The 24,555-nt window shown below is 49.5% G+C and overlaps 1 protein-coding gene across 1 annotated transcript in view; it reads right to left on the minus strand.

Moving 5' to 3' along the window:
- FOCAD (focadhesin) overlaps nucleotides 1-24,555 on the minus strand; it is a 1,210,644-nt gene that overhangs the window by 231,190 nt on the left and 954,899 nt on the right. Inside the window, exon 36 of the mRNA XM_078675948.1 lies at nucleotides 21,652-21,754. Within this exon, the coding sequence (XP_078532074.1) occupies nucleotides 21,652-21,754 (103 nt within the window). The remainder of the gene's footprint in view (nucleotides 1-21,651; nucleotides 21,755-24,555) is intronic.

The raw sequence follows: 24,555 nt of genomic DNA on the forward strand, positions 1-24,555 counted from the left end.
CGCCTGATGGCATTCAAACATCCCAAAGGAACGGGGTACTTTTCTTGAGCAAATTAGTCAGAAGTTTAACTCTTAAGGCATAGTCGGGGACAGAACAAGAATAAGATTCACTAACCCCCAGAAAGGACTTCACTCTCACCTTACCATCAGGAGGCTGAACATCAACGATAGCCTTCACGAGACCTGGCCTCTGCTGAATCCCATCACTAGAAATTAAATAGCCCATATCCTTCCCTTTGACTTTCAGAAAATCACACTTCTTGCCCTTCAGCACCACACCACGATCTTGGAGGATAGCTTAGATCACACTCAGAATATGATCAAGCTCTTCTCAGTGATTTACAAAAAATAGTTCATCTTAATAAACTGCTACAGCATTAACTAACCATTGGAAACAAATTAAACATTATGTGTTGGTAAATGGATGTCACAGAGGTCAAGCTAAATGTCAAATGGAAATACTGAAATTTTCCTACTGGGTAAATGTAAAGAATAAAGTGCCTGTAAAACTGGAGAAACATTTCACATCTCCAACTGTAACCAACATTTCAGGTTTTTTTGAGCAAGGGTTGTGAATCAACCCAAACTTCCTTGCTCAGGTTATGGAGATCAACTCAGACACCCAACTCAACTCGCCACTCAGTTAATGTTCCACCAACAAAGACGTCAACCACAAAAATGACTATCAACATAAAAGTTCCTTTACTTTGATCTTATGCTTGGACTTTTTTGTCTTGCCTGAACCACCCAAAAATACCGTGGGGTACTTGTTCATGAACCCTTCCATCAGTCTGCTGCCTCTTATGACCAATATTTGTTCCCCGGAACCAGGTCTCAATATATTTGGAAAAAGCCTTGGTGGAACCACCCAAGAATGTTAAGGCCCTTGACAGCCACACAGGCTTTGGCCTAAATGCACCAAATCAGGCTCTGAAAGTAAACCCAATAGTTTTATTTTGCAAACTTTATATGAGACTGGGATGCGATCTGGTGGTTGCAAGACTTTGTGTCCCTAAGTTCTCATGAACAAATCTTTCATGTGGTCACATTAGGCCCGAGTAGGTACACCACCATTTTACATGCTCACATTTTAAAGTTGCAATCTTTTCTTAAAAGCTGACATTTGACATATTTGTATGCATGCCTATGCAGGATATTCTCTGAAATGTCTTTGCTTCTACTTATACTTCTTCATAGGCATATTATTTAGTGCCTTGAACACTCTGCATAAAAAGCTGTTGTTTGTTATTGCTCTCTCAACAGAGTTATCACGAAAGTATCAACAATAGCGGCCTGAGTGGGACTTGGCATGATTACATGAGTGAAGTTTATTATATAGACACTCCTTTATTAGATAGAGGTGCCTTTTGCTGACAAGGCAGAGATCACCCCATGCCGAAATTCCCTCCTAGATGACTCCTGTTTACCTCCTGCAAGGAACGATGCCCAGCTCTCCATCGACATGGGCTCCCTTATGACACTTACCCACAGGTAACGGGGTAGTTAGATCAGCACACAGGTATTCTGGCAGATTCACCCACCCTAGACACAGTAGAATAGGTAGCGCTAGGTAGGAACACAAACTTTAACAATACTCATCTGCGAGCATATATCCCATGTAAAAGCACAATGGCTGAATTGTTAATTTTCTTTGCCATTCTCGCTATGCTAATTACTTTGGTTTGTTTCCTTCTATTAATTAAAGCACATGTATTTCACACAAGAATCATATTGCTTCAATAAATATTGAAAACGCCAAATTGTGTATTTCTTGTGGGTCTCTTTAGGTATGCATGAGTTACCAAACGTAAAGGTTCTAGATCTATTTCCATGATTTCCTTGGGGAGTCAAGGTTGTCATGTTCGGAGGTTGCATATTCCACCTGATACCTTGCCAGGTTAGGGGTGAAGATGATGCACTGTGAGGTAGCAGGACTTGGTGCTCAGACTGGAACAAGGAGCCTGTCCAAACAGTTAATGCGCACTTTGGGAGGGCAAACCACTCCTCCCCTGCTCTGGCCAGCCCCGCCCCACACTGCACACATGCCGCTGACTGCATGCAATATGAATAATAAAATCACAATACCAATACGCTATTGTCATTTTATTTTTCCTTTTTGCGCAATGGGGCACTGCTCCTCTGCCTGAGTAGAGGATCCGCCACTGATTAGCTCTAATCCTTCTGCATTGGAAATCTCCCTAAAGCAAATGAGCTTGCAATGGGTTGGCCATAACGTAGGCACTGGCAAAATGCTAGGATTGCATGGGGCTTCCTGCTTGAACTCCAGTCTAGATTACAGCCACACAACTAAAAACTTTGCTACTGACAGAAAGCTGGCAATATGACTTAGACTTGCTTCCACTCCTTATTCCAAAGGTTATTCATGCATCATATTTCTAAGTGCATCAGTGACCATATCGCTTTTTTATGCGGAATTAGTATGGACATAGGTAGCCTATCTGGGCTCCAAATAAACTTGTGCAATACATTGAAACTAGTCTTATTTTATTTATTTATTTGTAGAGTTTTACATAGCGCTGGCTAGACCAGGAAATATCAGAGAGCTTTACATGAAGGTGGACATGAAAGTTACATTAGTTACATATGCATAGATCAAATAAATAGGAATGGGAGGAATACAAAACAAGAGCAAACAGTTAGTCAGTGATGGCTAATAAATAAAAGAACAATAGTAATGAAGCGGTAAAATAGTAAAACAGTGGTCAAAAGGGAGGTGGGGGACGGGGAATGAGGCTGTAATAGGAATTAATTGAAAAAGAGTCCCGCAATATCTGCTATTAAAAAAAGGTTAATATCAGGGTCCCAATCAAGTCATGTAGGCAGAGCCTTGATCTTGTCTGGATCATGGCAGTGCAGCACCCGGGGCCGGTCACACTCACCGAGTTGAAGTGATCAAGCTGCGGAGAGGGACAGTAGAAGGAGACAAAATGGCTGTCACGTACTGAGCCACCCTCACCAATAAGATGTCTGCGATGTTCTAGATGGGAGAGACCACCTTAAGGAGCAAAATTAGGCTACTGGTCCAAGACCGAGCCCAGGCTGCATGCGGTGATCCCGAATATGATCGCCACTCCCGAGATGGAGGACGTCCCGAAGTGGGTTTGACGTGATGCAAAAGACGGGCTGGCGACAAGACATAGACCGGCAGCATGCGGCGATCTTTGTATCCGGTCGACGCCGTCAAGATGGAGGACCCAGATTTCAGTCCCAATATATCTCCAGCACATAAAAGAGGAATTGCAGATCCACAGGCAGTCATGGGGTCGGGAAGGCAGAAGACAAAGAAGTCGCCACTCTCACTTGATTCGTCGATGGACACACTCGGGGACACAGGGCACCAGCATCTTTGTAGTTAACTTGCAGCTTAGTCAGGGGAAGGCGAATTCAGGTGCCCAAGCAGCAGCCCCGGATTGGGGGGGGCAGTTACGGGGTCGAGAGGGTGGAAGACAAGAAATTGCCGCACTCACTCGGATTCGTACAGGAGAAAGCTCGGGGACTCAAATGTCAGCAGCGTCACAGCATTCACTTGCTGCAATGTTGGGGAAAAATGACTCAGGCGCTAAAACAGCAGCCCATGAAGGCGAGGGAAGAGGAAGACCTAGTGCTATGCCGAAAAAAACGTGGCCAGGGCTGGAGGGTAGGTGACGGCCAGAAGGGTGATCCCCAGGCCATATCCTCTAAGCTACCTAGGCAGCTCCACCGTGCATCGGCCATGTTACTTGGGCTCTGCTATCAGAGGTCTTTCATGGTTACTCGGTAGGTGCTGAAGCTGGCCTCAAATTCAATCGGGGTATTGGAAAATCACAGGAACGCAGTTCACAGATCCCAGGGGTGTAGGTTGACCGAGAGGGGGGGTTGTTTCCAGGGATTAATGCCAAAAGGCATTCACTATGCCAGGAAGCTCCCGGCCGGACCTCCTTACCCGTCGACCATCTGGGGACTGAGTGGTTTGCTGAGAGGTTTGTTGCAGGATGTCCTAAAGAGGGGCCAATAAGGAGTCTGGGAGGCCATGGAGCAGAGTATTATCATCATCCACCAAACACGTTAATGTTGTTTCTGGGCAAAGTAGCCAAAGAGCTTCTTGGCGCTTTCTCAGCTTTTGATCTCTACCAATTACTTCAAGGGCACCTATACGGCCAGTCACACCATCAATCTAACTTTTGCACAACAGTCTAATCGACTCAATATCCCCCAATAGAGCTTATCTGGATTGATCAATGCAATTGATAGGCCTAGCCATAATAAAACATGCTGCACTTCACAAGGGTAGTGGGACCAATCACTTCGGAGCTAGCCTCCATAGTTTGCTAAAGTTCAAAGTAATAATCTGGTTCCCATTCATATCTACCCGCTTATTAGAAGCCCCTGAGACCTTGTGGAACATATACACTCCTTACAAGCCAAAGAACCACCTTTGCTCATCTGAGCAAACATGCTGCAAAAGGCCTGCAAGGTCACTTACAAGTTCCCTTCCTTTTCCCATGTAGAGATTGTGCCCTGTGTAGAGAGTCAAGGTATTGCTTACAAGTGTACAGGGGCTTGTTTTAACAATCCCAAGGTGCTCTTATTCTGGTAGTGTGGTCGAGCAGCTTTAGGCATAACAGAGGGGAGAAATAGGCATTTGTTGCACACAAAGAGTCAATAAATGAGACACACATTCAATAAAGAAATCTGACACCAAATTGGAAAAATAATATAGATTTTCATATTAATTTAGACACCAAGAGCTTCAAGAGTAGGTAAGTACTTTTCAAAGAAGCGATTTTCAGAAACACAGAAAATACAGCTGTCATATTTGATGCATGAGCCTCGTAAGCAGTAATTTTATCCTAAGGGAGAAACATAAACTGCAGAGGAGTACTGGCAATCGAGTTACAGGGGTTGTCTTCTGGACTTAAGGTAAGTAGGGGCCAAGGTTTTTCGAACCACCAGCAGTTTTGGTTTACCTGCTCTGGTGTGTCCAGGTGTAGAGATGTTGGTCGCAAGGGTAGCCTCGAACCCTACTGCTGAAGTCAATAGGAAAAACTGTAAGAAGAAAAGGCTGCAAGTGGGGGCAGAAACCAAAGGGGGGCTCGGTTCTTGAGGATCTCTGAAGCAAGGGGGCACCATCAGTAAACTCAGACGTGGGCTGTGGGGTTCGGGTGCAGAGGTGTTTTGTCCAGCGAGTCACATCAGGCAGCCCACCTTAGGGGTGTGACTAACCTGGTGGTGAACATGTCTACTTGCATAGCTAATTTTCCACCTGACCTGGAGTCAAATGGGCCTCAGGGTAGGTAGGGGGTGGCTTCTCCCTGGTCTTGGAGAAGCCGGGGTAGCATATCAAAGGTGGCAGGGGCTTTCAAGCCCCTGGTCTTGATGTACAAGTTACTTACCTTCGGTAACAATGTGTCTGGTAGAGACGATTCTAGCCGCAGATTCCTTAACGTGGAATTATCCCCAGGCACGAGACTGGATCCAGAAAACTTTCTTTGCCACAGCATCTCTGCTGGAGGCGGTACCACGTGACTCCGTCCTGACGTCGACCGCGGGCGTGACATCAGCGAGTCACATAAGCCCCACCCCGGCACGCTGACGTCAGTTTTCTTCGGAGAACTTTTCCGCTCCACAACGCGGAGCCATCACGAACAAAACTGTGGAGAGTATGGGAACCGTGTGTGAAAAAGCAGAGAAAACAGAAAAGTGAGGAACGAAAGGTGAGGAACAGCACCATTTGAAAAAGTGCCAGGCACTAAGGTATAGAAAGCCATAGCAGCGATAGAGCAGCCTCCTTGGAGGCAGAAAAACATGTGAAAAACATCATAGCAGTTGATAGAGAGTCTGTAATCACAAATCATAACAGTGAAGGGCAACAAGCCCGGAACAGATGAGTAACGGCAATTTACCCCAAGACAAACCATCAAGGAGGTCGGATCCCCTGGAAGGAGCTAAAGGCTGAGGTACAGCCAAAAGACCCCAACTTAAAGGACTGCAGAGGAATCAGAAACCCCAAGCAATTAAAAGGTAAGAAGAGTAAAAGTAGGCCCCCACACCGGAAAAAACCAGGGTGTAGGGATGCCGAAGTAAACATGAACCAACCGACCTTGTACCCGCAAGGAACAATTAAACAGTTCGAAGCATCCCGTCAGGGAGGAAATGAAGAGGACAATCGCAGGCGACAAGCCACCCAGAGGGCGGCTAGTGCAGAAGACCAAACTGAAGGTCCTCGCAGAACGGGGAGTAAGGGCGGGTTGTGAAGGAATCTGCGACTAGACTCGTCTCTACCAGATACATCGAGACGGAAGGTAAGTAACTTGTACATCTGATAGAGACGCAGATTCCTTAACGTAGAATAGATACTCAAGCCATACCCAGAAGGGAGGAGGGTCTGTGAGAGAGCCTCCCAGTAGGGAGAGAGAGAGAGGCACAGGCTCCCAGCAGAGGACATGTCACGGGGACAAAACGGGAAGGCCAGGAGATCCCAGGCCCAACCAAGGGAGAACCACTCTAACACCCCGCACGGACAGACAGTGCCCGAAGTGCCACAAAGAACAAAGAACCACCTCCAATGCCAGGGAGAAGAGGTAGAGCCGGAGGCAGGGCCCGGCGTAGAAAACACACACAGCGATAGGAACAGCTGAGCAGACAGCAGCTGCAAGGCAGCAGACAAGGCAGGAACCGCCTTACCGCCAACAGCGCAGGCGTAAGAAGAAAGACACAAGTGCACAAAGCCCCAGCAAGACAAGAGGCAGGGGCACAAGAGAACCTACCAAGAGCCACAACGGTGGACCAGAGCCAGCAGGCATGCGCAGCCTGCAAGAAGCAGCACCAAGGAACAGGGTACCCAGAACAAGCCAGGCGCAAGTCAAAGGCAGAGGCCAAGGGAGGCCAGGACACACCCCAAAGGGGGGGACCAGACCAGGTAGAAGAGAAGAGAAAGAGATAGACGGAGGACGGCCCACGCCTTTAACCAGAACACAGAAAATCAAGAAAGCTAGTCCCCCTGGAACATTAGACAAGAGGACCAGGCTGAACGCTGGACAAAAAAGGCGGAAGCGCCACAACTCAATGCCGTAGACAGCATGCCAGGCTGGTCTAGCGTCGAAGCAAACATGGAAAAGGACAAGCGGGGCGCAGCGCAAGCTGCGCCAAGACAAGTGTTAAAGAGACCGCACCTGCATTATACCGTTACGCCATGGAAGGCACAGAACTCGAAAAAGTGGGTCTCAACTCCCCAGCCCATGACAGAGCTATACAATAGCTACACGTATCCCACATAGGGTAGACTACTTCCCAAGAAAACATGGGAACACCTCTTAGGAAAAACTTTCCTCAGCAGAGGACTAAAACAGGAAGACCTGCGGGTAGAATAGCAGACGGCTTACCAGCCAGCCAATAAAAGAAGACACAGAAGACCCGATCTCAGGACCGACACGGCTTTTAACGACAGCCAAAGCCACAAGTCAAAAGGGAGGGGGGGGCTGGACCAGCAGCCAACAGCACTGAAGGGCCCTGAAGGCAACTCAACTACACAGAACGCACATCCGGGGTCACCAAACACCAGGCCCCGGAAAAACAATGGGAGAACACCTCCCAGAATACACCAGCTGACTTCCAGGTTTACTGAGGGGGGGGGGGGGGGGGGGGGAGGGGGAGGAGGAGGAGGACGAAGCCCCGCGAGGAACCGCTGAATGGCAGAGTCCGCAGGGGCGTGAAACAAAAGAGTGCCATCAAAAGGGAGGTCAACCAGACGCTCCCTCACATTCTCAGGGAAAACACTATCCCTCAACCAAGCATGGCAACGGAGGGCCACCAAACTAGCCATAGTGCGACCAAGAGCCCCAGAGACATCAAGAGCCGAGCGAAGAATAAACGTGGCCAGCTCCTGGCCATCCAACACATGGTGCCGCAGATCAGCGCATGCAGCCTCCTGAGAAGCAGAAGACAGAAGGGACTCCGCGGAATCCCACAAGCTGAAAGTGGCTCTTGCTAACACACAAAGCGCGTTGAGCGCCCGCAAGGCAGCGCTGGAGGAAGCGAAGATATTACACCCCCAGGAATCTAACCACTGGGCCTCTCGTGACGAAGGAGACAACACTGAAGGCAGGGAGGGAAAGCCAGTCTACAGAAGAGGGCCCTGGGTAGAAGGGTGGAAGGAAAGGCAGACAGGATCATGCGGAGCAGGATGGTGGCGGTGCAGGAGCGACTGGGGCACCGGGTTCCCCGTGGCAGGACGCCCCTAAGAGAAAATTTTGAAGCGAAGCTTCGCAGGGAAGAAGCAGCTCCCGTCCACCAGAGCCCTGATGGAGAACCTCAAGCAAATGGTCCGTGGGGATATGGGCAGCCGGGTCACCATGGTGCAAAATCCCAGCGGCAGTAGAGACAGCCCGTGCAAAGGCAGCACTCGCCTTCGTAGGACAACGCGGTAGGGAGAGCAATTCCTCCGTGGGTGACGGCTGTAAACTAAACCAGCCATCCCCCAGCCCAACCGGAGGTAGAAATGGCCAAGCTCGGAATGGTGGGTGGTTGACAGATGAGTAGGGAACCCGAGGCGCCTCTGGGGAAGACTGTGGGCGCGGGGATGGCGAAGAGCCCTCCTTGGAAGACGCCGGGTAAAAATGCCGAAGGAGATGCCACGGCAACCTCCATCACCACCTGTGCAGCAGGAGAATGAGGCGGGTTCGGAGCTGGGGCAGCTAAAGAACGGCGTCGAAAAGGCGCCGACCCGACCTCCGACGAGGCAGCCGCCTGCATGGAGAGACGAGAGGGACCCGGGGACGCGCCCGGCCCTTAGCCAGCCCCTGCGGCGCCGACAGCCACCGGCACCTGAGCGGTGTCAGCTCGGCCTCGGACAAGGTCGCCGCCTGCCCAGAGGACCGAGGACGACTCTGGGATGAGCCCCGAGTCCCGGCAACCTTCTGCATAACCACAGGGACCCCCATGGGGATTTGCGGCAAAGCAGAGGCGCCGTGTGCCGAAGCAGGGAACCCCGTAGGGCGCACCCCGACGACACCACACCTGCAAGACCTGAAGCCGAACCTGTTGGCGCCAGAGCCTCCGGCGACTCCGCAGAGGGCCTCGCACAAGGCAAGGGATCCACGGATGTCCCAGGACGAGGAGGAGGAGCCAAAGAGGCCTGCAGGGCTGCAGCATAGGCCTCCATTTGGGCTCTGGTCGCCCCCACACCGGAAAAGGGTGGCGACTTGCGAGACCGCACGACCCGCGGAGAACCCACGCCCCCCACAGGGTGGGGACCGGGCCTCGGGGACAAGCTGCAACACTTACCAACGGGTGAGCGACGCCCCTGCAGCCTCGAAGAAGGACGATGTCGGAGACGGAAGCTGCGGTTCTTGGCCCCTTCCGCGGGGGATGGACGCGATGACGAGGCTGACCTGGCATACGGGCCGAAAGGAGTTTCATCCGGCGCTCCCGCCGGAATTCGGCTTTATCTGCTGACAAGCTTCGCAGTCCGTGAAGTGATGATGCTCACCCAAACACCACATACAAATGGGGTGAGGGTCCGTCGCCGACATCTGGTGCGCGCAAGACGAGCACGTCTTGAAGCCCGAAGGCATTCACACACAGTTCTCAAAAAAGATACGCAGAGCTTGAAAAAAGAAGGCCTGAAAACAGGCCAGGGAGACGATCCGGATCCGCGTGGCAAGCGGAGAAGAAGGAAACTGACGTCAGCGCGCCGGGGTGGGGCTTATGTGACCTCGATGATGTCACGTCCGCGGACGACGTCAGGGCGGAGTCACGTGGTAACGCCCCAGCGCGCAGAGGTGCTGTGGCAAAGAAAGCTTCCGGATCCAGTCTAGCGCCTGGGTATAATTCTACGTTAAGGAATCTGCAGCTAGTAGTCTCTGTCAGATATGTTAAATCACTAGCCAGCTTGCTGGAGGAGGTGTGAAACACTTCCTCCTAAGCAGGCATTGTTTCTGGCCTTAGAGAGTGTGTGCTCCCACCTGCAGGGGTCAGAAACATGTCTGTGGTGGCAGCTTGGATGATACTAGTCAGCCAGCACCACCCCCTTTTTGAAATTATTTTAGCACACTTGATAGTGGAAGGTTTTTCAGGGGGCACCACCAAGGCACCCTCTGGGTGTATGTCATAATAAATCTTGTACTGGCAACAATACATATGTATTAAGACAAGTGGTTTGATACCAAACACCATAGGTTTCATTAAAGCCATCACCTACTTGGTGAACTCGTAATAACCAGTGCCCAGTACATACTTAAAAGGGCTCTCCTGTTCACTTGTACTGACTAGTAATAGAACTACACGGCACAGGGGCATATCAGTTCATGCAGATAGGCCATACATTTGATTGAATGCAGCCTGCCATAGGGCTACGAGGCTTGCTGTAGGGGTAACTTACATATATTACCTGCAGTGGCTTGGGCATTGTACACGGTGAGTGTGCCACTTTGTGTTTTCACTTGTGGTTTGCACCATGACACACAGTCTGCAATGGCAGTATGAATGTAATTTGTGTGTGGGACTCTCAGGGTGGCATAAGACATGCTGCAGTCCTCGGGGACCCTATTTAGTACCCATGCACTAGGTGCAAGGGGCACCATTTACTACGAAATCATAGGGGTGTTAAAGCCCTTGTCAATTGGGTTACAATAAGACCCTAACTAGTTTTAGGGGAAGGAGCACTGGCACTGAGGCCTGGTCAGAAGGCCTCAGTGCACTGTATAGTTGAAAACCAGCATCTAGTAGTCAAATAGAGGGGGCGGGCGTGCAATACAAGTGCAGTTTCCTACAGAAATTGCCTCCTTAGGCTCATAGGTGGGGGAAAAAGTATTTCTAGAAGGGGTTTCATGAAAGTAAGGGTGTGCTTCACCGCTTTCAATGTCTCCTACTGTGAGTGTCCATGTCGCCTCAACTCTCTCAAACAATGAGTCACTTCAAAGAGCTGTATTCAGTAAACCACTGGTAGGAACTACCAGCAAGCCAAGTATGAAAAGTAATTTTCATAACTGTAAGATCCTCAAACTCCCTTTCTCCACCACTATGAACATTTACAACTGACTATAAATTATGCAAGTACTGCTTCACTTTCCTCTGGCCACAGAATCCTGGCCAAGAGACAAGGGGAACTCAAAAACATATAAGAATTTTTTTTTTGAGTAACAGGAATCAAACATCCCTACAAAGCAAAGAGGAATCTGCAGTGGGATAAAATATTCAGCATTTACCAAAGGGAAAAAAACCTATTAAATAGAAAACTTTTCTTCCTTAACTTCCCAAAATCTGACTATCTGGTCATCCCACAATATTACAGATATCTGGGTTTGTACGCAGTTTTTGATACTATTCCTCACAAGATATTTGATTTTCTAAATCACCTCACTCGTACTGAAGTGATGTTGTCCATTATCTGTCATCATGTCTTGTCAACCAAACTCAATTAGTAAAGAATGGATATTCCTTTTCTTTCATCCACCCCCACTCCAACAAGTTCTACCCTAAAACCCCATCCTTGCCCCTCAGAACTTCATTCTTTATCTTAAACTCCTTGCTGACTTACTTAATGAATCTGGCTTTTCCTATTATCAATAAGCTTATATTTCTCTGCTCTACCTTGAAGGTCCCCAAGTAAGTGATATTATAAATCTCATCTTGACTGTTACAGTTAACAGTGAGTTTCTGTATAGCGCCCTTCTAATCTCTATCTTTATTGTGGCTACATCTCAAGACGTGCAATGTTCTTACCAGTTCTGGTTTGTTGGAGACGTTCTCGACTAAGGTTCTAGAGGGTTCTGGTCTGTCTGAGGTAAGGGTGACTCTTTCTGGTAGCCACGGTGCTGCCGACAATGAAAAGCCAGAGCAGACTGTGCCTTCCAAAAGGAGTCCCAAGTCCTGTAGGGAAACACCTTTGTTGAAGGTGGAGACTCCAGGAACGGAAAGGAAGGAATGAACACACAAATAAGAGCAAACACCAGCAAGGAGTAGAGAATAGGAGGCAAGAACTCCAAATAGGAGCGGAAGGTTAAAAGGAATCCAAGCTGGAATAGGAAGTGCCAACCGGAAACAAAAGTGCACCAACAGGAAGCAAAAATACACCAAGCAAGATCAAAGGTCACCAACAGGAGCGAGGACACACCTGCAGGAGCAAGGAGTGCTGAATTAAGGATTCAGCCCCTTAAATACCCATAGGCAGGAAGTAAACAGTTGCCATCTTGGATAGGGAAAAGGAAAAGTAAGGAATAGGAAAAGGTTGCCATCTTGGAAAGGGTAAAACAAAGAACCATCCCAAGGCACTCTGGGAAACAGGACTGAGGACTCATGGTAATAAGAAGTAACAAGATGTCACCTTGAGAATATACTAGAAGCCACAGTGAAATGTGTAAAACAAGAAATGTGAGTGAAAATTTGACCCATGGAAGTACTGAGAGCCGCAGCTCTAAAATTGGAGCTGCGGTGTTCCTACTGTGTATTAATGAGCATTAAAGGGCCGCCATATTGGGCTGCTGCATGCCTGACTAGACATAAGCGTTGCGGAGTGTAATCACGATGCTGAAACATCGGGCAGTCCTCCAGCACCGCGATACGCCCAAGAAGAAGGAGGCGCCGCAGGCTGCACCTCGGCACGCAATGATGAAGCGGGCAGTGCCACGGGCTGGGCCATGGCCCGTGGCGCAACACTACATTGCACAACACTCAAATCTGTCAGCCTATCACATAACATCAGCTTCTGACAAGTTTTTAAACTCCATCCACTTTTGAACAAGGGGGCCAAGAATGCCCAATCCCAACTCAAGCTACACAGATGTATTAAAAGCTACACGCACCAGTAGGATTCTAACATAACAGAAGGCACCCTGGTGTTGTCAACATTAGAATATCATGATAACGAAAATACTGGTTTGTACCCTCAATGATGGTGTATGCTACTGTCAATCTTGTCTGAAGCAGCAATTGATTTGATCATATTAGCCGCATACTATTGTGGAGCTATGAGACGCTGATTCTGAAGATGCTTCACACTATTTTCTCAAGGTGCACCCGGAGAAATCCGATTTTTCTCCTCAAACTTTGGATGTCTACATACTATGCAGTCTAAAGAGAGAGAGCTATTACCTGTGTCTCACTAAAACATTAAAGAGGCCATTTAGTGTAAAGAAAAATAGAGTTCTCTTTACCCAGTCTCAGTATCACTATCAATCATCCTCAACAGGCATTGTAAAATTATCATATAATGATGTCCCCTTGGGATCAGATGGACCCTTTAACCACATGCTCAATGACAATGCCATTTGGTTCTACTCACTTGGCTACAGCTGGTGCATTTCCACTTTCTAAAAGAAGTTATTTTATAAACACAAATGTTCTTTATTTACTTAATCTCGACCCTCCATATTGTAAACTGTAAAATGTGAAATGTTTACACCCCCTTTTTCTGCTGTATTTAGTCTTTTGCCTATTCACTTCATGATGCCCCCTGGAGTCAAAAGGGTAAAAAAATGGAGCGGCTAATGCACAAGTTACTACTTGTGTAACAATATATCTGTAAGAGATATTAGTTAGTGATAGATTCCTTTCCTTAGAATATCCCCAGGCATTACACTGGATCCGGAAAGTTTTGCTTAGCAGTACCCCTGCGCGTCAGTAGGTGGCGTTGTGCGGCTCCGCGTCTGTCGCTGGCGTCTTATGCGCCGAGATGACGTCACGGAGACTACTTAGGCGCCATCCATGCGCGCTGACGTCAGTTCTCTACACGACTTCCGTGCTGAAATGCAGACCCATGCAAGAAACCGACCACTGGTGCAGAAAACTAGGGCCCTAAAAAGGGGATGACCTTAACCCCAGTAATCATTTCGCAGAACGGGGAGGATGGGTAGTGCGATAAGGAATCTATCACTAACTAATGTCTCTTACAGATATATTGCTACACAAGTAGTAACTTGTGCATCTGAAAGAGACACGTTAGTGATCGATTCCTTACCTCAGAATAGACACCCCAGCAATACCAACCCCGGTGGTGGCTCTGTGTACGAGATTACACCAAAAAGTCACGGAGCACGGAGCGGCCAAAGAAGCTGTCTCTCTGGATCTGACTGTCAAGGCAGTAGTGCTTTGTAAATGTGTGCAGCGAGGCCGACGTAGCTGCCTGACAAATCTCTTGCAAGGGAACACCGCATCCCAAGGCAGTAGTGGCTGCAGTTGCCCTGGTCGAATGGGCACCCAGCCCCACAGGATGCTCCTTCTTGGCCAAGGAGTAACATGCTTTGATGCACAAAACAAACCCACCAGGAAATGGTTCGTTTGTGCACAGCCCGACCTCTTTTGGCACCCACGCAGTCAACAAAGAGTTGATCATCCACCCGGAACTGTTGTGTACGCTGCAGATAGAAAGCGAGCGCACGTTTTGGGTCCAGACAGTGGAGCCTCTCCTCTTCCCTGGAAGGATGCGAAGGCGGAAAGAAGGTGGGCAAAGTGATGGTCTGCCCGACGTGGAAGGGCGTGACAACCTTTGGCAAGAAAGAAGGACGGGTCCTTAAAACCAACTTGTCCGGATGAACAGAAAGGAAAGGAGGTTTGGAAGTCTGTAGCTCACTCACTCTTCTGGCAGAGGTGAAAGCTACCATGAAAGCTGTCTTTAGAGTAAGAAGACGTAAAGGACAGTTGTGAAGAGGCTCAAAGGGAGCGCACATCAGAAAAGTCAAGACCAGATTTAAGTCCCATTGAGGCAGTATGAAAGGCACGGAACGAAACATGTGTGTAATGCCTTTGAGAAAGAGGCTAACAACCGGGCACTTAAAAAGAAGGCTGATCTGGAAGCCGCAGAAAGGCGGAGATGGCAGAAAGATAACCTTTGATAGTGCCCGACGCAGAGCCCTGCTGGGCCAAAGAGAGAAGGAACAGAAGAACCTCAGAAAGAGGGGCAGAAAGGGTATACACAGCCTTCGCTGTGCACCATGCCACAAATCTGTTCCACCTCCAGGCGTACACCTTCTTGGTGGAAGGATGCCTGGCAACCAGAATGACATCACAGACCTCAGAAGGAAGATCAAACCGTGTCAACTGCCGCCGCTCAATCTCCACGCATGGAGGTAGAGACTGGACAGGTTCGGGTGGAGGACCGTCCCCTGCTGCTGCGACAGAAGATCCTCCCGAAGAGGCAGACGGATCGGGGGAAAGACGCTCATACTGAGTAGCTCGGGATCCCATACTCTTCAAGCCCATCTGGAGCCACAAGAATGACATGGGCCGGGTCGCGCCTGTTCTTCTTCAGCACTCTGGGCAGAAGTGGTATAGGTGGAAAGGCTTACAACAGACCGCAGCTCCACTCGCGACGAAAAGCGACTCCGAGCGAGTGCCGCCTTGGAAAGTCCAATGCACAGAACTGATGACATTGCGTGTTCTCTTCGGTGGTGAATAGATCTAACCAAGGCTCTCGCCACTGCTGAAAGAGACCTTGCGCCACGTCCGAGTTCAGACGCCATTTGTGATCCATCATGCACCCGCGGCTGAGTTCGTCAGGCCTGGCTTTCAGAGAACCTACCAGGTGTTGTACCACCAAGGTAATGCCTTGACGTTCCAGCCATGTCCAGAGGCGGAGAGCCTCCTGACATAGGGTCCACGACCCCGCCCCGCCCTGTTTGTTGCAGTTCCACATGGCGTGGTGTTGACCGTGAACACCTGCACTACACTCCCCCTAAAAGAGGGAAGGAATGCCTTTAGAGCAAGTCGGACCGCCCAAAGCTCCAGAAGGTTGATGTGGAGCCGGGACTCTGTCGGAGGCCAGAGGACTCTGATCTCCACCTCTCCCAAGTGGCCTCCCCATCCCAGGAGGGGCGCATCCGTCACCACTGTATGCTCCGGTTGGGGGTGGGAGAGGGATCTGCCACTGACCCAATCACGATTAGTGAGCCACCACTGCAACTGCTGTGCAGCGCCCTCCGAGATCTGGACGCGATCGGACAGGTTGCCCTGATGCTGTGCCCACTGGAACTTCAGGTCCCACTGCAGAGCCCGCATATGCCATCTGGCGTGTGTCACCAGCAGGATGCAGGAGGCCATCAGGCCCAGAAGCCGGAGAGTCATCCTGACGGAAACCCGGGATAGAGGCTGAAAGAGCTGAATCATAGCCTGAATATCGCAGACACGCTGTTCGGGAGGATAAACCCGAAACAGTGTCTAGTCCAGAACCGCTCCAATGAAGGGGAGCGTCTGAGAGGGACTCAGGTGTGACTTCGGCACGTTGATGGGGAACCCCAGCAAATTCAGGAGATCGGTCGTAGTCTGGAGGTAGGTGACAACCGTCTAAGGCGAGCTCGCCTTCAACAGCCAGTCGTCAAGGTAAGGGAAGACTGACACCCCTAACCTGCGCAGATGAGCTGCAACCACCTGAGGGGCACTGGTAAGGCCGAAGAGGAGCAGGGCAAACTGAAAATGCTCCTGGCCTACCGTGAACCGTAGGTAGCGCCGGTGGGCCGGCAGGACGGGAATATGGAAATAAGCGTCCTGCAAGTCCAATGCTACCATCCAGTCTCCAGGGCAGTCAGGACCTGAGCCAGAGTCAGCATCTTGAACTTCTCCTTCCAGAGAAAGCGACTGACGTCCCGGAGGTCCAAGATGGGGCCCAAGCCTCCCTTTTCCTTCTTGGGGACCAGAAAGTAGTGGGAATAACAACCACTCCCTACTTCCTGACTGGGACCGCACTTGATGGCCCCCTTGGCCAAGAAGGCAGTGACTTTCTGACGGAGAAGAGCCAAATGATCCCCCGACATGCGGTGGTTCCGAGGTGGCATGGCTGGAAGGAAGGACAGAAAGGGGAGAGAGTAACCGTGGCGGATTGTCTGCAGCACCCACTTGTCTGATGTAATCTTGCGCCAGTGGTGGAGATGGTGGCGAACCCTGCCACCCACCGGCATGGGGTGCTCCCTGAAGTTTGGATTAGGAAGGCTTAGAGGCGGCAGCAGCAGGGGTGGAGGTGGACTGACTCGCACACTGATTGCCAGTCCCGCCCCTGCAGAATCCATGGCCGCGCTGAGGCTCGTTCTGCACAGGCTTATTGGAGGGACGCGCCTAAGTGCCCCTTCCCTGGCCACGAAAGGAACGAAAACCAGGCGTGGTAGGGTTCTTTGTAGAAAGACCCATCGACTTGGCCGTAGCCCGGGAGTCTTTAAAGCTCTCCAGGGCGTTATCGACCTTATCGCCAAAGAGGCGTGAACCATCAAAGGGCATCACGTGAGAACTCAGTGGAACGCAACCAGGCGTGGCGCCGCAACGCCACAGTCGTAGAAATCATCCTGCCCAATGAATCAGCGGAATCCAAACCGCATCGGATGGCAAACTTCGCCGCATCCTTACCCTTGCAATTGCTTGGGAAAGGACAGCCTGGACCTCCTCAGAACACTGAGGCAAGACCTGGGCCACAGAATCCCACACTGCATGGGAGTAAAGGCCCAACAAGCAGGTGGTGTTAACAGACCGCAGCCCCAAGCTGTCTGAGGAGAACAACCTCTTGCCAAATTGGTCCAGCCGCTTAGAGTCCTTGTCAGGCGGAGCTGAGGGAAAGACACTGCAACGTCGAAGATTGAATGACCAGGCTCTCAGGCGTGGGGTGAGCAGTCAGGAAGGCGAGGTCACCGAGTGCCGGGCGATGACGCCTAGCGAAGTTTTTATCCACCGGTGCCCCCGTGGCCGGTCTCAACCAAAAGGACTTTGGCGAGGGCTTCATTGAAAGGGAGCAGTGGCTCCGATGATGCAGGCGCCGTCTGGAATACCTCAGTAAAGAGGTTGGTCTTGAGGGCCGCCGTAGGGAGATCGAGAAGGAGAACATCTGCCGCCCGACGGAGCACCATAGTGTAGGAGGCACCCTCCTCCAAGGTAGGCGGAGGAGAGGCAAACCCCGGGTCCGAAGACACATCCAGTTCGCCTGCACCCTCCAGGTCGTCCACCCAATCCTGCTTGGAGTCACATTGCCGAGCGAGGGGGTCCACGGACCCGCCCCAGTCTTCGTCCAGCTCCGGCGTAGCTGGGGCGGGCAGGGACAAAGGGACAAACGGCGCTCGGAACGGCGCCGGCCGGGCCAGAGCCACAGCCCAATGCGGATTCCAGGCCAGGACAAAATGGTCCGGGGTCAGGGTTGGAAGGAATGGCACCCAGTGCGGCGCCTGGGGTGGAGCCGGGGCGCTACACCTCGTGGCGCCGAGGCCAGAGCCAGCGGCGCAGGATCCTGCAGCTCCCGGGCCGGAGCCAGTGGCCGAGCCAACGGGCCAGCAGGATCTGGACACGGGACCGCGGGGCCCGAAGGCACGCCGGCGGGAGCCCGGGGCCTGTAAAGGCAGTCCAAGGCAGCAAGAAACTCTTGCACCTGTTCAGGAGTCACCGACGGACCTGGGTATAGCCGGTAGGCCGCAGGATTCCCCAGCTCCAAAGGAGCCGCAGGGGCGGAACCCCTGTCCCCCTCGTCCGCCTCCAGGGAGCAACGGGGGGACATCGGGGAGCGAACGCGCTTCTTCAACTTCTTTTTATGGCGTTGCTTACCGGAATCTGAAGGAGAAAACTAGGAGCCCGAAGAGCATCGGCTACGGTCCTGCAGGCGGTCCCGGGAACGGCCCCTAGACGCGGAGCGGCTGTGAGAGGAATGCCGGACTTCCAGCAACTTCCGGCGCCGCTCCCGCAATGCCTTCGAGGCCATGGCTGGACAGTCTCGGCGGTCGCGGGAGTCATGGTCGGTCTCTAGGCAGTAGAGGCACACTTCGTGGGGGTCCGCCACAGACATGTTACGGTGACACGCCCCACAAGACTTAAAGCCGGGCATCCCTACGAGCACCAGGAGACAAAGTCTCAAAAGAGTAGTCAAAAAATGACTGAGGTACGTGCTCAATCCGGATCTGCGCTTTCGGCGCAGAAAAAGAAAGAACTGACGTCAGCACGCATGGGTGGCGCCTAAATAGTCTCTGTGACGTCATCTCGTCACATACGACGCCAGCGACGGACGCGGAGCCGCACACCGCCACCTACTGATGCGCAGGGGTACTGCCAAGCAAAACTTTCCAGATCCAGTCTGATGCCGGCGGATATTCTAAGGTAAGGAATCTATCACTAACGTGTCTCTTTCAGTTGATATGGTTTTAAGTATTCATTTAAAACAATATCTGCTGAAGAACAAGCTACTTACCTTTAGTAACGCTCTTTCCAGTGGACTCTGTGTCACTGCAGATTACTCACCTTTTGAATATTTCCCAGGTGTCAGACTGGATCAGCAAACTTTCGAGCAGTACCTCTGTGAACTGCTAGGCAGCGCCATGCGGCTCAGTACTGAGACTGTTCTGCTCTGGAAATGACATGCAGACCAACAGGGGCGCCACTACTGCGGTGACGTCAGTTGCTTGTAAGGATGTCCGCTCCTTTGACGCAATGTCCCATCAACAAATTGGCTTTGACCAGTGTGCAGAGTCCTAGACCCGGGATGTTCTTAATGAATGGAGTGCAATTCAACAAACTGGGAGGATGGGAGAGCCGTGAGGAATCTGCAGGTATGTAGAATCACTAACAGAAAGAGCATTACCGAAGGTAAGTAACTTGTTCTTTGGATATAGACTTCTAACCACAGATTCGTCAGCCTTTAAATAGACAACAGAGCAATACCTATTAGGAGGTTTTGCCTGTGGCTTGGCTCAAACTAAAAAGTCCTGCAGGACAAAACGGGCGAAATGTCCTTCCTGGTAATGGAGCGACACCCAAGGAGCCACCTGTTAGATGTCCAGGACATGAACTCGGCATGTCAATTTAGTGGTAGCAACTTTGGCTCTGGTGGAAAGAACTCACAGTCCTTCTGGAGGCTGCTTTCTGGCCAATGCATAGCAGATCGTGATGCAGAGCAGCCGACTTCTGCATGGCCTTGCCTTTTTTCACTTCAGCAAACCCCACAAAGAGCTGATTGTCCACCCATTGTTCTTCAGTGCTCGTATGGGGTCAAAAAAATTGAGTCCCTTCCTCTTTGGAGGGGTGAGGCGCAGCACCAAACTCCAGAAGGGTGATGGTTTGATCGACGTGGGACGCCATCCCGATTTTGGTCACAAATTATGCATGTGTCCGCAAAGCCAGTTTGTCTGGGATGAAGGTGGTTTATCGTGGGTTAACACCAAGACCCTAAAGCTCATTCACTCGGCGCACCGATGTAATGGCGACAAAGAACACTGTCTTGAGGGTGAGCAGCTGCAAAGGACAACTTAGAAGCGTCAAGTCAAGTCAAGGTCCCACAGCAGCATGACCAAAGGTGAGGGAGGAAACAGATGTTCCAGGCCTTTCAAAAAAGCATCACAACTGGTGATTTAAATAATGAGGACTGGTCCAGCAACTGTAAAAAGGCCGAAAGGTACCCATTAACTGTACCCAAAGCAAAGCTTTGCTGGGTGAGGGATAACACAAACTACAAAACATCAGATAACAGACTGACGGGGGCAATGTGGAGTGATAATCACCTATCCACAGACTTGTCTCAACAACAGGCATGTATTGTTTTAGTCAAGGGCCAACTGGCTGTTAAGATGTCATCAACCATCTCTGGAGGAAGGTTGAACGTGTTCAGCTATCACCACTCAATTTCCAAGTATGAAGGTGGAGATTGCAAAGGCCCGGATACATAACCCGCCCCGTTGCCATGACAACATGTCCGCCTTGAGCGCAGCCTGACCGGAGGACTGTTGCAGATGCAACCAAGCCAGGAGCTCTGGACACCATGCTCTCCATGTCCAATCTGGGGTAACAAGGTAGACTTGTGCCCGGTTGATCCTGACCTCATTCAGAACTTGAGGCAGAGGCAGGATCAACAGAAATGCATCCAGAAGTTCTGTATTCCACAGTGTGCAGAAAGCATCTCAGAGCGAGAGATGCCTTTGAAACGCTAACGCGATGACACATCGGTTACCACTGTCAGCTCTGGGTGTGGTAGGGAGAGAGATCTTTCATTGACCCAACTGGGGTCTAGCAATCACCAATGCAGATCTTTTGCAGTGTCCTCTAAAATATGGATGCTGTTAGAGAGGTCCCACTGAGGCTTCAAATCCCAATGCAGAGCCTGCATGTGTCACCTGGTGAATTTGATCACCAGAAGGCTATCAGTCCCAGCAATCCGCAGATGAGTCATCTGGTGTTAAGCAATGTATTGCTTTGGCTTGCAGTCATGTATGGTCTTAGGTTCATCAATGCACCATCACTGCAGGCCTTAGTGTTGTGACTTGAACTCAGGCAGCACAGGGAAACCTGCTGAGGATCTGTAACAGACATTTACTTGAGACAGTCCTTACATTGTTTGAATCCTGCCATGTTTGAAGGTGACATTTCCATTGCACAGTGTAAAGGTTAGGTAGAAAATCGGTCTCAAAGAGACAAGGGATAGCTCTGTCTGGTGGTGTAAAAAGAAAGGATTGATGTCAGCGTGTAGGAGTGGTACCTATATGGGACCACATGTCATTTCTGGAGAGAAAGAGCGTAAGTCTGGAGAGTTTCTGGATCCAGTCTGACACCTAGGGAATATTCAAAAGGTGAGGATTCTACAGGTTAGAAGTCTCTATCAGAAACCTACATTTTCCATACTGGGCAGTAACAGAAATGCTGATAAGTTTAATGGTTGAATGGAATGCAAAACTTTCAATAAAAGTATCAAATAAAATAAAGCAATCTTACCAGATGCTCTACTTTGGCTTGAGGAGAAGCTAGCGAGGTGAAGGTGTCCCAGAAGCCAGGCAGCGTTAGTTTGAAGACCGATCACCCCAGAGAATGTGATAATCTGTGGGAGTAAATTACGTAAATATTTACTAACGAGCCAATGTCTTGAACAATAACCTAATAGATCAACTGTGACTTTAAGAATTACTGTTTATGTTCACTGAAATGCATCACTTCTCATAAATTCTAAAAGTAAGAAAAGCCTTTTATAATCTTGGTAGGGGGGGTACTAGCTAGACTACCTCCTAAAAATCACGCAAGCTTACAATAATGATGCCATGCAGATTAAAAATGGTGGATTTATACCTGTTTTCTGGTCTTGAAGCATACTCTTTGATAGCATATAATCCAGTTTACACATGTTTCAAAAAGGGTAGAACTTTAAGATTTTTGTATACCTGTTCTATAGATGTTAAATCTAAAGAAAGGCTCAGATATAAACCTCAAAAAAAAAATATGCACACCAGCGGTCACAATTACAGACTACGTTCCAGTAAAGATGTCGTACATTCCTGTCTGTGCCTTTGCTAACCTGATGACACAGGTAATATTTACCATTTTGTCCAATAGGAGATTTAGCTTTCCAGATTAGTTTGGGACTAAGCAGTGGAAGTGTTAAGGTGTTGATTGTAAACTGTCTTACTTGAGGAAGTGATAGCCACACATTAGGTTTAATCCAATTACTAGTTTTGGTGGAGTTTCTGAGCACCAGTAAATATCTTATGTAGGACAGATATCTCCCTCCATAAGCAGTCTAAATGTTTTATTTGCATAAAATGTGTGAGAAGTGCATCTAAAGAACTTTTCCTCTAGGTTTGGCCACCAAGTGTGTTTTTTCAGTGATACTAGGGAAACTGTGAATGTGTATGCTGGGGCAATATAGCATCCATTAAGAAATTTCAGTAGGAAGTCTCCTCCTAGTAGAATTCATGGTCAGACTGGATGCCTGGAAGCAGTTACAATACTTAAATCTATGATGCCTCTTATCTACTGGGAGAGTTGTGATAAGAGTGACTGTTGTGTTAGTCCACTCCAAACAACTAGACATTCATGGTTTTGATACACATTTTGTGGGCTAATTTAAAATAAAATGTAAAGATGGTAGAAAGCATAAACATTTGAGCCCTCAGACTACTTCTTGTCCCATCTTAGCATTTGACTTCTGATTAGACCAATGAAAACTGTAGTATTTGTATATTGGGCAAGCTTTAAAACTACATGATTGTTAGAAGGATTGATGCACACCATATATAGCGCCCATCAAAGATCCGGTCAACCTTCTGCACTATGATCAATGGCAAAAGCAGGTGGGCATCATGGCTCTCAAGTGCAAATAAATTGGTTGAGAAAGTAACTTAAGAAAATCCTGTTTTTGTTTTCATTTAGATGGTCGATTATGCCCTTGGGGGAGTTTACTAGTGATAAAACTGAAGTCAGCAAAGCAGCAGGGTTGACTAGCAGGAGGCTCCTAATCATTAACCAGAATGCAGGAATGCCATTCTGCACTCTCTTCAGTCTACTAGCTGTTTTATGAATTATAGAAGTAGTGGCGGAGCACTGCATGGGCGGAATGACTAAAATCAGGACTCCAGCCCCTGAAACTCCCATATCCAACCTTTATTATATATAATACAGCTGGAGGAAGGAGATCAAACTCATATGTGCACAGTCTAAGTGAAGAAGGAATTCCTCTCCTGCCTGCCTGTGCAGTCTACCTACAACACAGTAGCTGAATCGTCCTCACTCAGTTCTCTCCACACCCATCCAGTCACTACCCACTGTGCACAGAATATGTAATGTAGCCAGCATGAATCTTGGAGATGCAACATCACCATCCATCTGCAGAACAGATTAACAGTGATGCAGTGCACAGTTCTGGATGCAACTCTCAGGTAGGGTAGCCACTGTAGCAGTAGTGGAGCCCCAGAGGTAAAACTCTCCTGGATGGAGGAAGGAAAACAGAGCTGACAGCAGCCCATGGGGACTGGACTTGCAGGTTGAGGTGATAACGTACTTAAGAGCAATCTGGGAGGATGCTTTCACATGTGGTTGGGAAAAAGGCTTGAAAATGTGGGGGAAAAAACTACCAGAATAAGAGAGGGAAAGTGGAGAGGCAATCGAGAACTGCCTTGTGCAAACTGGTGGAAAAAGGTTCTATCTGCCTTGGGTGGGAGCCCAGTTGATGGAGAGTATAGAACTGGAGTAGGGTGTTAATACTTAAGCAAGGGGCAGGCCAGTTGAGGAGAAGGTTGATCATGGATTTGGAGGGGAATCATAGTGAGAGAAGGTCAATTTGGGTGGTAGCTGATAAATAAGATCTGCTTGGGAGAGGGTGATTCTGTGGAAACCATGACATATGTATTGGGGAGGCAGAAGAATACTTGCATGAGTGGTGGCTGAGAAAACGTATTCTGTGATGTGGAGGGGAACACAGAGCATACGCTCATAGCTGGAATCAGACTACTGACCACACATCAGAAAAATAAAAGAGCAGTGGTGGCAGCATTCTGAGGTTTTGTGAACCATTTGTGTCACCAAACCCTTCTGTGTGTATCAAGGCGAGCATGGTCTACTGACCCTCTCAAATGAAGGTCTGCTGAATTGTGGACCTCAGATCCTTGCACCGAACTTCTGTGTGCATGTAGAATGTGTGAATTTGTAGTAAGTGTGTGATACATGTTTGGTAGTGAGGCTCTGTGTAAGATGCAAGACTCTGAGTCACAGGGCCTGCTGGATCCATTTTGGATGCCATTTCTTTAGCAATGTACAAGACGATTGAGGATACAGCCACCCAAGACAGTCTAAAAGCATCAACAGTACTCATGTGGCTGAAGGATAAAGAAACAGTTGCTGCAGTGAAGG

This window comes from Lissotriton helveticus, chromosome 2_1 (assembly GCF_964261635.1).
Source record: "Lissotriton helveticus chromosome 2_1, aLisHel1.1, whole genome shotgun sequence".
NCBI lineage: Eukaryota > Metazoa > Chordata > Amphibia > Caudata > Salamandridae > Lissotriton > Lissotriton helveticus.